Genomic DNA, 13,782 nt, shown 5'->3' on the forward strand with positions numbered 1-13,782 from the left:
CATGTGCCTCGAAGGATCCAGGCTATGCAACGAGACGTCTTCAAAATGCAATAGCTAGGTGCCCTTGACTCAGACCAGCAATCCTAGCTACTCAAGAACTAAGATCTGAGGATCGTGGTTTGAAGGCAGCCTAGGCAAAAATAAATAAATAAATAAATAAGGACATCTGTGAGACTCTTAATTCTAATTAATTACCAAAAAGCCATAAGCAGATCTGTGGCTCAAGAGTGCTCATCTTGGGCAAAGAAGTTCAAGGACAGAGCCAAGGCCCTGAATTCAACCTCCAAGACTGGCACAAAAGGGGGGAAAAGAAGCCAATCTGCCACACTTCCCCCAGATCCCAAGGAGACTTTCTTTTGCTGATCCTGGGCCTCTCTCTTGGTCCCAGCCTCTAGCTATTGTGTGACTTTTTGTGATTTTTTCCCCCCACATGGCATCAATTCCAGCCTTTCTGTAAAGTAGCAACCGTCACTTTAGCCAGCCTCTATTTCTAATCTAAAAATGGAAATACTCAAATTCACTAAATTTGATTCAGATGGATCAGTTTAAATGCAGGTAACTGAATTACACATTTTTGCTTGGGGGACGGACATGTGGTGATCGGGTCTGTCATTTCTATGTGCAAAAACAGTTGGATAATCTTCAGATACTTCATTCACCATTCTCTCCCCACCCCACCCCCACTCCCACTTTCATACAATGAAATAAAAATGATAAATTCCAGTGAGCCAGTACTGTTGTCTCAGATAGACAGAAAGGTGCGAGATTTAGAGCTTTGTGTCATGATTTTAAAGACAATGATCTCCATTACCTCCTCCTCTTCCCTTTTTCTTCCTCCTCCTTCTCCAGATACCCTTCAAAGCTTGTTGTCAAGGTGAGCAACCAGAGCAGGACAGAAAGGGGAGGCCACTGATTGCTGCAGAGGGAGGGAACTTGTGTGAGGGGCTCTGGAGGAGTGGGTGTCCTCTGCCCCTTCCCCCCACCCCAACCTCCCTTCCTTCTCTCCCTCACAAAGCATTATTCAGCAGGACTGTGGCCTCTGGTGTGTGACGCACACTATTGTCCTCAGTGTTCCAGACCTTTTTAGAATAAATACAGCTCGGTCTTTTCAGGTTGGGAGTTGTGGTAATTTGGCATAGCAAACAACATAACTGGTTTCTTACATAACTCCACAGTTGGCAGTAAGACACGGTGCATTGAAATGAAGCAACTCGTACCCATCCAAGAAGTCTTCGCATTTCCTTTCTTGAAGGGGCTAAATGCCTCCTTTGTTGTTGTTTTCCCCTGTTGCATATATTCTTTTTAATTATTGGCTGACATTAATGATGCTTTGAAATAAAAATTTAATGTGAACGCAAGGGTCCCCTTAAACTTTTGGAAGTGCAGAAGAGCGGTTCCTGCCAGTCCCTAACCTAGAGAGTACTTAAATAACTAGAAGACTTATAGGTGATAATGAAGTTAGAGATGTGTTGAGACTGAGGACAAAGAATGCAAGGCTGAAGCTGGCAAGTTGTTTAGAAGTTAAGTGATGTGATGCTCAGAGGTCTGGAGTCAGTTTTGCAAAATGATCCAGATGAGGTGTCTTACCCAGAGAAGCCAGCAGAACAAGCTTGTCAATTATGCTGTACATCCTTTCCATTTTTTTCTTCATTTCCTACTTTAAAAAAAAAATTTAAAAGCCAGGTTCTGGTGGCTCATGCATGTAATCCCAATGACTCAGGAGGCTGAGGATAATGGTTTGAAGCTAGCTCAGGCATGAAAGTCCATGAGACTCTTATCTCCAAGTAACCACCAAAAAAGCCAGGAGTGGAACTGTGTCTCAAGTAGTAGCATGCTAGCCTTGAGCACAGAAGCTCAGAGACAATGTCCAGGCCCTGAGTTCATGCCTCAGAACTGGTACCAAAAAAAGAAGAGAGAAGAGAATAATCAGCTCATGAGTCTTTTAAAGCAGGATCCCTTTCTCAGTTTCATAGGCCAAAATCTCCTCAGAAATGTTTTTGTTTTTATGGTGCTAGGGATCAAACCCAGAGCCTGGTATACGCTAGACAAGTGTTTTGCCACTGAGATACTCCTCAGCCCTCTAAATGATTTTATGTCTTTGCTTGCCATTCGAAACTAATCCAAGACTCACATATTCCTAGTTCTCAAATTTCAGTGATAAAGTAGGGATTCTTTAGCCTCTCTTGCCGTAGTCCTACTATAGAATCCAAGTGGAAATTGGCACATCCATTCAAAAAGTTCCATTGGAAAAAACAAAACCAACAAAACAAAACATCACATTTCAAAATAAATCCCACCCTTTTTTTTTCTTTAAAACACAGTTCACTGGCCAATTCAGATTTCAAAATGTTTTCCTTAATGCCCCGATGTGAAACACCGATTGAAGTTTTCAGGAAATTGCAGGGATAAGCAGCAACTCACCAACAAGACTTAAGTTTCCAGGTCTCCCAAACCCTTGAAACTTCCCTGGAGACTAATTACTGTTTACTGCTTGGGACCTTGGGCCTTTTTCTTCCGTAACATTTTCCATCTTAAGCAGGCCCGGCCCATTCAGCGTTCAGCAGAGAGGAGTTAGCTGCGCGTTGTCTTGAGTACTGAATGGAATTACTACCAGTGGAAACTATGCTGCAAGAGGGGCGGACGCAGCAGCTGCCAGGCAAACCTCAGCTGCCTTTTCCACCCTCTCGCCAGAGGTAATTAGCATAGGGAAAATGACTAAGGTGTTGACGTCACCTCTTTCCAGTAGAAGCTTACACTTTGTCCCTGTCTGCCTACCAGCATACAGGACTTGACTCAGGAATTTGCTGTCCAAACAGGATGCTTGGAGAGCTGCGATCCTCACTCCCCCGCCCCCAGGGGGCTGGCGCTGGGTGCTTTATAAGCCTGGGCTGGGAGCAAGAACCGAAGGAAAGGAGCACCTTGGGGTTTGGCTGCCTGGGTCTCTAGCGATTTCCTAGTAAGAAAGCAAGATGCATTTTAGGAACTTTAACTACAGTTTTAGCTCCCTGATCGCCTGTGTAGCTAGCAGTGAGATCTTCAACGAAAGTGAAAGCAGGGTAAGACGTGGAAATGGAAGTTTTGAAAGTTTTGAAAGCCTGGTGCTAATCCTCTGGGGTAGATGGCTCTCTAGTGGGGTTGGTAGAGGTTGGGTGGTAGGGAAAATGTGTGTGAAGTAAATCCGAAGTGTTCTGAGCTGCTGAAAATCAGAAGCTGTGGTCTGTAGAATTAACTCTTGAAGATCTCAGTATCCAGAGATGTCCAGTTCCCGCATCACCTTCCCAGCCAGGCAGTATGTGTGCAGCGTGTGTTTTTCATTCTGTGTGTGTGGTATGTGAACTCTTCTACCGGAGACCTGTTCTGACAGCAGATGGAGCTGGGGCAAACTCTACAGCCAGAGTTTGGAGTTATTTCATTTCCTCCTAGAGAATAAATATCGCAGATTTGTTGTGCATTTTCTAGTAATTACAAGGGAACTCCTCGAGCTTTCAGATTTCTCTGGCTAGCAAATAATAAAACTAGATAATTCAAGCATGGGATAAATATGCCTCCTGGGTAGCAGCTCTCATTGTAGTAATATAATTAGCAGTTTTAATCACTATATTTTTCTTCTTCATTTGGTTAAAATGTACAATTTCTCATCAGCAGGTACCTAGCTGACTGGTTGATGTTTCATACAAGAGTGAATAGATAGTATCATATAGGCACAATATTGTATATATGTTTTGTGTGGGAATGTTATTTGTGTTATATGCTTTATACCCAAAGCCATCTTGTGAAGGATTGTTACTTTTAATCAGAGTTACCTTTTGTTAACTTTGTGTACAATTACTGGAAGAAAACTGGGACACATTTTTTTACCTTAATTACAGGGCTCATTCTATACATAAAAATACAGCAGAGTCAGCATAATTCATATTAACCTTATGTGCTTAAAAGCATTACTTTCCTGTGTATGTGTAGGCCTGTACCAGGATTTAAACTCAGGACCTCTCATGGCTGGCACTTTACCACTTGAGCCACACCTCTAGTCTGTTTTTTTGTTTTTTTGGTGTTTTGATTTTTGTTTTGTTTTTTGCTGGTGATGGACTTTGCTGTCTGTACCTTTTTTTCTTCCAGGTCTCAGCCTCTTAAGTAGCTAAAATTATAGGCAGGAGCTACCATGCCAGGCCAAAATGATTTCCTTTTAATTAAGTGTAGAAATACTATGTACAAATAGTAATAACTAGATATCAACTATTAGAACAAGTAAGATTTTTTTAAATTATGCTAGTGATCTGGATTTAGCACTAATGTCCATTTTCTGTTGCTCTGGTCCTGAGCCCTGACTTACATTCTAAAAATACTCATCAAAGTCCTCTCTCCCAAATTCTGAATCATAACTCCAGACCTCTACTGTTAGTCATAATGCTTATTGATGAGGTCATGTGAAATTCTGGATTTACCAAGACACGCTTATACCACAAACTTGCCCGTGCTCCAGATAGGTGGGACAAGTACTGGGCAGCAGAGAAAATGCATCAGTGTGCGTGCTCACACACATAGCTCCGCAGAACCCCACCTGCAAGTCATAGGAATGTTCCAAAGCTAAGGAAAGAGGAGCTGAGGAGGACAGAGGGAACATTCCACTCTCCTAACCCACCCTCTGGTGAGAGGATACTACTTTTCCACCTACAGCCTCTCCCTCCCAAGTTGAATCCCCGGAGGCTGATGGGCTGTCCTGAAGCTAAGCTGGCCATCTAGAACTTGGGATTTTCATTCTTTTCTCACCAGCCCTTCCAGCACCAACAGAGCCTGTTTAACCTGTCAGAGAGCCGGAGTACACCATGGGTTTCAGCGCACTGCCTTCAGTTTTAAACCAGTATCTTGCAGACAGTTAAACAGGAACAGACTCAGATAAAAATAATTAGTTGGGTTTTCCTTTTGTGCCAGTACTAAGGCTTGAACTCCTTGTACTCTGCTTTCCCTTAGCCTTTTTGCTCAAGGCTGGCACTCTCTATCACTTGAGCAACAGCTCTGCTTCCAGCTTTTTTTGCTGGCTAGTTGGAGATAAGACTCTTAGCACCTTTCCTGCCCAAGCTGGCTTTGAACCGCAGTCCTCACATATCATCCTTCTCAGTAGCTAGGATTACAGGCATGAGCCCTGAGCACCCGGCAATAATGGGAATTTTACACACTTGTTTTCTTTAAAGAAATGCAAGACTTTTCTTAAGTTGATTTTTTCATTCTTCAATATTTTTTAAAAGTTTTTTTTATTTTTATTTTTCAAATTAGCAGTAGGATTTGTAAGCCCTAAAGAACTGTTTGGCATACCCAATATCCCTGAGCTGAGTGTCAAGATTGGGACTTCCCAAACTGGAGAAGGTGTAGGAACATCAGTCAATGGGTAATGAGTACTATGCATCGTAAAAACCATCTCCTTGGAGAGTGCTTAATCCTCTTCAAAAGGAATTTTTCACTGAGCACTCCTGGCTCACACCTGTAATCCTAGCCTCTCAGAGGGCTGAGATCTGAGGATCATGCTTCAAAGCCAAGCCTCTGGCAGTAAAGTCCATGAGACTTTTTCTTCAGTTAACCACCAGAAATGGAGCTATAGTACCATGTGGTAGAGTGCTAGCCTTGAGCAAAAGAGCTCAGGGACAGCAAGTGCCCAGGCCCTGAGTTCAAGCCCCATGACCAACCAAGAAAAACAAAAAAAGGAGGGGGGCATTTTTCTCTTTTCATATGAAATATTTAGAAAGCTGGGGTATATCTCAGTTGTGAGGCACTTGCCTGGCTTTTGTAGGCCCTGGATTCCATTCTTAGCAAAACACACACACACACACACACACACACACACGCATACATGCATACACGCATGTGTGTACATTTAGGTGTTCATAATTCTGTTGATTTCATGAATTTACTAAATCATATCAGAATCAGTAAATCGTACCTTCTTCATCACCTGTCTGAGAGCAAGGACACTGTCTTGTGTATCTCAGTGATAGAACACATGTGCGAAGCCCTAAGTTCTAAAAGAAATAGAGTCGTATCGCTTCAGAAGTGAGAGCCTTTTCTCTTAAGAGTTGATAGCTGACTTCCTCAGTGAGGAATGTGGAATGCTCTGTCAAGGGGCCATGTGAACTTAAGGTTTAACGCCTTTTTATTTTTTTACCTTCCAGGCCAAATTTGAATCCCTCTTTAGGACCTATGACAAGGATATCACCTTCCAGTATTTTAGGAGCTTCAGGCGCGTCCGGATAAACTTCAGCAGCCCCTTATCCGCAGCAGACGCCAGGCTGCAGCTGCACAAGACTGAGTTCCTGGGGAAGGAAATGAAGTTGTATTTTGCTCAGGTGAGTGGTAAACGTTTTCACTAGACGTGTTCTTCCCTCCTTTCACATCTTACGGCAGTTTATACACTGATTGAAATACACACACACACACACACACACACACACACACACACACATACCCATACACACACACACACACACACTGAAAAAAACCTTATCTGAAAAAAGTCAAAATTCATACTCTGAATTCTCAATGTCTCAGTTAAGACAACATCAAGGCTACCAACTCAGGAGGCTGAGATATGAGGATCATGGTTTCAAAGCCAGCCTGGGTAGAAAAGTCTGTAAGTAGTTCCAGTTAATCACCAAAAAGCCAGAAATGAAGGTATAACTCAAGTGAAAGAGTAACATCCTTGAGCAAAAAAAAAAGCCAAGCACAAGCAGGTGGCCCTGAGTATAAGCCCCACTTACCAGCACCAAAAATAAAATAAAATAAAAATCAAGGTAAATTTGAAACCAAGCTCAGAAATGACCTTTGACGCTTGGGTTGTATGGTGATGAGAGGCGGCTCGACGCCCTCCCCCCTCCCCTCCCCCTCCTCCACCCCTGCCCCACCACGTACTGCTGTCATGGGGCTGCCCCAGCACCCTGACATCTGGGCAGCAGGAACTGCTCCAGGCTTAGGCTAAGGAGCACTCCGGACTAAACAGATCCGAGTGGGTCCAGCTTGTTTAGCAGAAGCGGTCACGTGCGTGCCAGTCAGCCCAGGGCTGCAAGATCTAGCCTGATAGGGGAAAAACAGCTCACCAACAGCAGACAGAGACTAAGGAACCTTCTTGTTCATTAAGGTCCAGCCAAGAGCACCCATGGGACAGAAGGAAGGGACTGCCGGTGGCTTTGCTGTTCATCTTGCCTGTCACCGTCCCACCCGCCTCCCTCCCAGGGACCCTAGCCTACCCATGACCCGTCTTCAAGGCAGCTCCCAAAGTTCTATTCGACTTTGTAACAGAGACTAGCAGATTATCAGGGGAGAGGAAAGGAGCTGCTAGAGTGCTGCTCGCCAGACCCCAGTGAGGCTCTCCCTGGCATCTGAGCATGCCCCCCCCTACTTCCCCCCCCCCACTCCACCCCACAGGGGAGGGAGGGGAGAAAAGAGGAACACTTCCACTGCAAGTACCTTTCTGCCCTAGGTGAGGTTTCGTGTAAATAATGACTTACACCTTCATCCTTCATGACCTGTTCTGATTATTTAAATGATTCATATTTATTGTGAAACTTTTTTCTTTTTTGGTGCCTCTCCTGGGGCTTGAACTCCGGGCCTGGGCACCATCTCTAAGCTTTTGTGCTCAAGGCTAGGGCTCCACCACTTGAGCCACAACTCCACTTCTGGCTTTTCTGATAATTGATTGGAGATAAGAGTCTCACCCAGACTGGCTTTGAACCACGATCCTGGGATCTTAGCCTCCTGAGTTGCTAAGATTACAGGTATGAGACACCAGCTCCTAGCTGATTGTAAAAATTTCGGGGGAGACATATAAACTATACATAAAATACAAAATGGTTAGCTTTTGATATAAAGTCTTCTGGCAGCCCTCTGGTTTCTAAGACCAAGCTAGGATTATAGGCTATGGCTCATGAGGATTCTTTTTTAAATATGTGGGAGGGTGAATTTTTTGGTCCTTGATGTTTGACTTTTGCCAGGAGCCCTGGAAGCAGGGAAGAAAACACAGGAGGAGCCCCAGATCCCACTGTGGAAAGCTGTGTCCAGTTAGAAGAGGGTCCTGGCCTTGGGCCCTCCCTTCCTCTGTGGCATAAGGAGCGGGGAGAAATGGATGCTGAGATCACTTCCGACCCTCAAGGGCAGGACTTCATTTTTTCCTATTCATACTAAAGCCATCTGTGTCACTCACTGCCAGAGAGTCCAGTCACCCCTTTACCTTCTTCAGACCCATTTTAATTCACCTGGGAATCAATGTCCTGCTGCCTGGCCATAGTTCTGTCCCAGCAATCCTGTCTTCCAGAAGCTTCCATGGGGTGCTGAAAACCCATTGCAGTCTCCTCTCAGGACAGTGATGAGTATTGATTTCTCTCCTTAGACTTTACACATAGGAAGCTCACACCTGGCTCCACCCAATCCAGACAAGCAGTTTCTCATCTCTCCTCCTGCCTCTCCGCCAGTTGGATGGAAACAAGTAGAAGATGCTACTCCCGTCATAAATTACGATCTTTTATATGCTATCTCCAAGCTGGGGCCAGGTAAGCAGCACCCTAGGCTGGGCAGAGGACAGGGTGGCATGGGAGACAGTCCCAGACCGGAGGCCTGCCTCTCAGAGCGTGGAGGGACCCCCATTACTCTGCACTCTCCAGAATCCAATGCAAGTGTGTCTTAGGATCTGAATTATTTCCATCCTCCCGCATCAAGTCACTCGTGTGTTCCTTGAGAAGCTATGCAAGAAAGAGTAGCTGTCCATGAGTCCTGTGCTCGGCCCTCCTGCTGGTGGTCCCTTAACCCGACCTCTAACCCACCAGGTGCTCCCTGTGTGTCGATGCCCAGACCCCAGGTTCTGTTCCTCCAAGTGGGATGAGTGAGTGGACTTTGGGAAAGAGAAAAGAGACCCTCATTTTAGACATTGCACTTGAGTGGCGTGACTCATCATTGATCCCATTCTCACCTAACAGCACCTCAGGCCCTAGTGTCCACAACGTGGGCCTCATACAGAACTGTAGGAGGTTACACAGTACCTGGTCCTTGTAGTACAGGACTTTTTGAAAATTGTTCATTGCATGTCAGTGGCTCCTGTCCTGTGTGCTAGGGTTTGGTGGCAGGGCTAAGAGGAAACAGATCTTGGAGTGAGGACGACTGAGCCTCCTCCTGCCCCACCACAGAGCCGGCTGAGTAAGCGCTGAGACCATTATTCCTTGACCCACAATCTGATGCTCCTCTGGGCCAAGGGTTTTATTTTCATGAACCATCAGCAGTTTCATGTTGAAAAGATTGCATTTCTGAGAACACAGACTACCCAGAAATTCCCAGGGTGCTGTAAACCAAGAGTCACGTTTCTCAGTGCTAATCGTGGCATGAAGGTCAAGGTGGAAGAGGGCTGGTTTGACCAAGTGTGTTGCCCTCCAAGACAGCGCTCAGTGACGCACGCGCCTTAGCAAGGCTGAGTGTTAGGGATGGAGCAGGTGGGGCTCCACCAGGGTCAGTACCAGCTGCTCTAGAGGCAGGCAGTACCAGGACAGATGCATCACGCCCCAGGACCATCCTCACCTTTACTGAAGGCGGGGAAGAAGCCTTTTTTACAAAAGAAGATGTAATAAAGTCAACTTGGGATCCGTTTATATAACACTGAACTTGAGTAATATTTTCTATTCCATCTGTGCTTTTTAAAGATATTGTGAACAGGGCTGGAGTTGCTGAACATCTGCCTAGCACACATGAGGCCCTGAGTGCAAACCCCCACTTTCACCAAAGATGTTGCAAATAGTGCCAACCTCTGAACTTTCTGAATTGTGGTTGAGCGTAGATACACAAGGGCTTCTAAAAGGCCTTTTCTGGTGACATGTGAGCCTCTCCTGCCTTAATGCGCTGAGCCAGCTGAGCCTCCTGCACATCTCTGGTGCAGTTACTTTAACGTTCCAGCCTAGAGGGTGGGGCAAGGCAGCGGTCTTCTGCCTTCCACATTTAGACAAGTGCGTGTGGAGCAGGAGGCTGAAGGCTCTTCCTAGCTGCTCTTTCTACTGGAACTTAGCCACTGCAAGACCTCCTTTCTTGTGCTAATCTCAGTGCTGGCAAGCATTCTGTCACTGAGCTGCCTTCCTGCTCCCCTGTATGTTTAAATACGATTCTAGTCCTGGCACTGGTGGCTCATGCCTGTAATCTAGTTACCCAGTAGTCTGTGATCAGAGGATCATGGTTCAAAGCCAGCCCAACTAGGAAAATCTGTGAGATTCTTATCTCCAGTGAACCAGCAAAATCTGGAAGTGGAACCATGGCTCAAGTGATAGCTTGAGCAGAAAAAGAAAAACTTAAGGGATAGTGGCCACACCCTGAGTTCAAGCCCCAGTACAAGTACACATATGTACACACACGTGTATACACACACACACACACACACCATTCTAGGCAACACGCTTCAGCCATGTATATTGTGAGCCAGGTACAACGTGCTTACTCTTATAACTGGCTTCACAAAGTTGATACCTTTATTGTTCTCATATCACGAAGGGACTGAGGACATGTCATTTTGTGGGGCCTCTGCCAGGCTGCCTCCATCAGCACCCAAGACAAGATGGACATTCTCCATGGCCAGGCTGGCCCTGAGGGGGCGTCCCTTCCCTTTTTCATGTCGGTTGCTCAGCAGCAGAAGGTTCAGCCCACCTTTGCTGACCAGGGCAGGCTGGACAGGACTGAGCCTGGTCATACTTGGGCTACCACACAGCGGCATGCTCCTTGTTTGACATGACCCCTCATCCCATGCTGCCACACCGGCGTGGGCCTCCGGGGGGTTCCATGCCTCTCCCAGTCCCCGGCATACTGAGAGGCCCACGAGGGGAGGCTCAGGACTTCAGTTTCCAAACATGTTTATTCATTTTGTACCTTTCTGGAACCACCCTTGGGAAAGTGTGACAGAGAGATAGTCAGGGACAAGAGAAGTCCACCACATAAAAAGCACTCCTCCAGCCAGGCACCAGTGACACACGCCTGTAATCCTAGCTACACAGGGGGAGGAGATCTGAAGATCACTTTTTAGCCAGCCCAGGCAGAAAAGTCCATGAGACTCTTATCTCCACTTAACCAGCAAAGCCAGAAGCGCAAGTGTGGCTCAAGTGGTAGAATGCCAGCCTTGAGTGAAAAAGCCCAATGAGAGCATCTTGGTCCTAAGTTCAAGCCCCAAACCACACACTCCTCTATGCCTCACATGCCTGGGCCCTGGGCCCTGGGCCCAGCCCTGTACTGGAAGAATGTGTCTTTCTGAATGAGCCACCAAAAACATAGAAATGCAAAATGAGTCTGTCTGAGTCCCTCTTCCTTATTGAAGGTGAGTAGAAAGTGGCTGAACCCCTGGGGTAGCTCCATTCACACTCACACCAGGAGCCCTTTGCATCTGGAGGACTTGTCCCTGTTAACCCGCAGTGATGTTCTTCCCCTAGGGGAGAAGTATGAACTGCACGCAGCCACCGACACCACTCCCAGCGTCGTGGTCCACGTGTGTGAGAGCGATCAAGAGAATGAGGAAGAGGAAGAGATGGAAAGAATGAAGAGACCCAAGCCAAAAATTATCCAGACGAGAAGGCCAGAGTACACACCTATCCACTTAAGCTGAACTGGCACACGGATGAAGAGCGTGCATTGAATTACACTCACCAGAGGAATCTTTTACTGTGCAAATGGCCGGTCACAACTTTGGAGGTGGCAGCTGTGACCGCTGGGGGAGAGAATCAAGGCTTTGTCTCCTTGTTCTGATGCTGCACCTCAGCCCAGGTGTCTGTGGCACCCGGAATGTCTTGGGCCATTCACTGAGTTTGTGGTGATCGCACAGGGACATTGGGAGTGTCTTGAGAAAACTGATACTGATAGTGTTTTGTACTCATTCTTTTCTGGTAGGTTCTGTGTTTGCCAAGGCCAGGTTGGTCAGCAGGACTAGAGGGAGTTTTCTGTTTCTAACCAGGGTCCAGACCCAGCTGGTAGGCAGAGACCCCACTCCAGCATCACCAATGTCCATTGCTACAAGGTTGTGAAAGCAACCAGTCTATGTGGAAATTTGTAGCCTTTCATTTCTTCCTTCCTGTTCTCCTATCTGTGCATGTATACTATTGATTTTCAAGGCCACCCTCCGTTCCTGTATGAAATTACATTGTTGTTTTACATCCCTAGGGAGGCCAGGTGTGGGGAAACTATCCTGTCCCAGGCCCCTCCCTGCCCCCACCCTCTCTGTGTCACAGGTCTCATTTGTGGAATTCTGCCTGGAATGCATTCACCTGGCATCTGTCTGGTATATGTAACTTGTGATTGGGGGGGGCAGGGGAGGGAGAAAGTTGGCCTGAAATTCCTGTGTAGTTTAGCTTGGATAATTCAGAGAATGGCGGTTTCACTGCCAACTTTCAGTGGGTGAGAAAAGTTAGTTTTGGTGTTTGGGGTCAGACATTGGTTTCCATTGTTTTGTTTTGTTTTATGTAGTGGTTTGTGTCCGTGAATCATAGCCAGACGTCTGGGGATCTTGTTGGTTGAGGTAGTCGGTTTTTCACCCCCACTGAAACCTCAAGATAAACTTGTAAATAAAGCTGGTAGTGTTTATCCATACGTGTTACACACTTGGATTGGAACAGTAGGGCAGTGGAGGAGTTGTATGATGTATTAACTTACTTGTGAATTGTCTGTGGTAGCAAACGCCGTACCATGTTTAACAGGATTGAACTCAAAGCATGTAAAGTGAGTCGTAGATGTGTGTTGATACAAGAAGGATGCAGTGCCTTCCCCCCACCCACGAATTCCTGAGGGAATGTCACACTAGCTGCACATTTGTAATGTTTTTCTAGTTGTATTGTGTATGTCTAGTAAATAGGTATTATATTTTGGCCTTACAATACCGTAACAAAGTTTGTCATTTTGAAATACCTAATGCCAAGTTAACAATGCATGCTTTGGAAAATCGGAAGATGGTTTTTTTCTTTCGTAAAGCAGATCTGTGTGCATTGAAGTCTTTGACTGTTTCTAACAAGAAATCGATTGAATGTTCTCACACCTCTGTTTACAGTACTTGGTAGGGGAGGCCTTGGTCAGGGAGAGGCCACTATAGCTGTTCAAGTGTTTCTAGTTAAGTGCTTTTAAACTGGAGAGGCTAGCCTCAAAATATTTTTTTTAACTGCATTCTATAATAAATCAGCACAATATGCTCTTTATGGAAAAAGTTGTCTATTCCTCATTTTATTTCTAGGCCTAAGCTGTGAACCCTTTGAATTCTGCAGTCTCTGAGGAACATTCCTTTGCCAGTTTCAACATAGAAACTTCTGATTCTGCACAATAGCTCAGTGTCTGCCACATGCACACACAGCACACCGTAAAAGAGTAAAATCAATAACCGGAAACTGAGTATTTCCATTGCCCAAGTGGATGACATAATGATGAAGATTCTGTAGACCTACACCTCCATTAAACAGTTATTTAGATTATTTGTCTTTAGTGCTTGGGATGGAATCTCGGGTCTCACACGTTAAGTGAGTGCTCTACCACTGCTCTGTGCATTTACCCCCCTAGTAAGGATAGGGATTGAGCCTTGTTTGTTTTTAAAGATGTTCTTTAAAGATGCTGCGTTGTAAAGGCTAAGTGTGTTCAGAAGATCTGTAAGACTTCTGCTTGAAACTCAGGCTGCCTTCTTCCTGGAACTTCAAGTACTGCTAAGTGTAAGCTGCCTGGCCAGCCCACAAACACCTCAGTGATAGAATAATCTTTGTTGAAATCTGAAAAACTAATCATTTGGGTAGTACTGGGATTAAATTTACGATT

At 45.7% G+C, this 13,782-nt stretch overlaps 1 protein-coding gene across 1 annotated transcript; it reads left to right on the forward strand.

Moving 5' to 3' along the window:
- The first annotated feature begins 2,837 nt into the window (after nt 1-2,837).
- Rcan1 (regulator of calcineurin 1) lies at nt 2,838-13,186 on the forward strand. Its single transcript, XM_013027545.1, has 4 exons — nt 2,838-3,056; nt 6,162-6,335; nt 8,372-8,531; nt 11,430-13,186. Exons 1-4 carry the CDS (start codon nt 2,970-2,972, stop codon nt 11,600-11,602), a joined length of 594 nt encoding a protein of 197 aa, XP_012882999.1. The 5' UTR covers nt 2,838-2,969; the 3' UTR covers nt 11,603-13,186.
- The last annotated feature ends 596 nt before the right edge of the window (nt 13,187-13,782 follow it).

The sequence above is a fragment of the Dipodomys ordii genome, unplaced genomic scaffold, assembly GCF_000151885.1.
Source record: "Dipodomys ordii isolate 6190 unplaced genomic scaffold, Dord_2.0 Scaffold104, whole genome shotgun sequence".
Lineage (NCBI taxonomy): Eukaryota > Metazoa > Chordata > Mammalia > Rodentia > Heteromyidae > Dipodomys > Dipodomys ordii.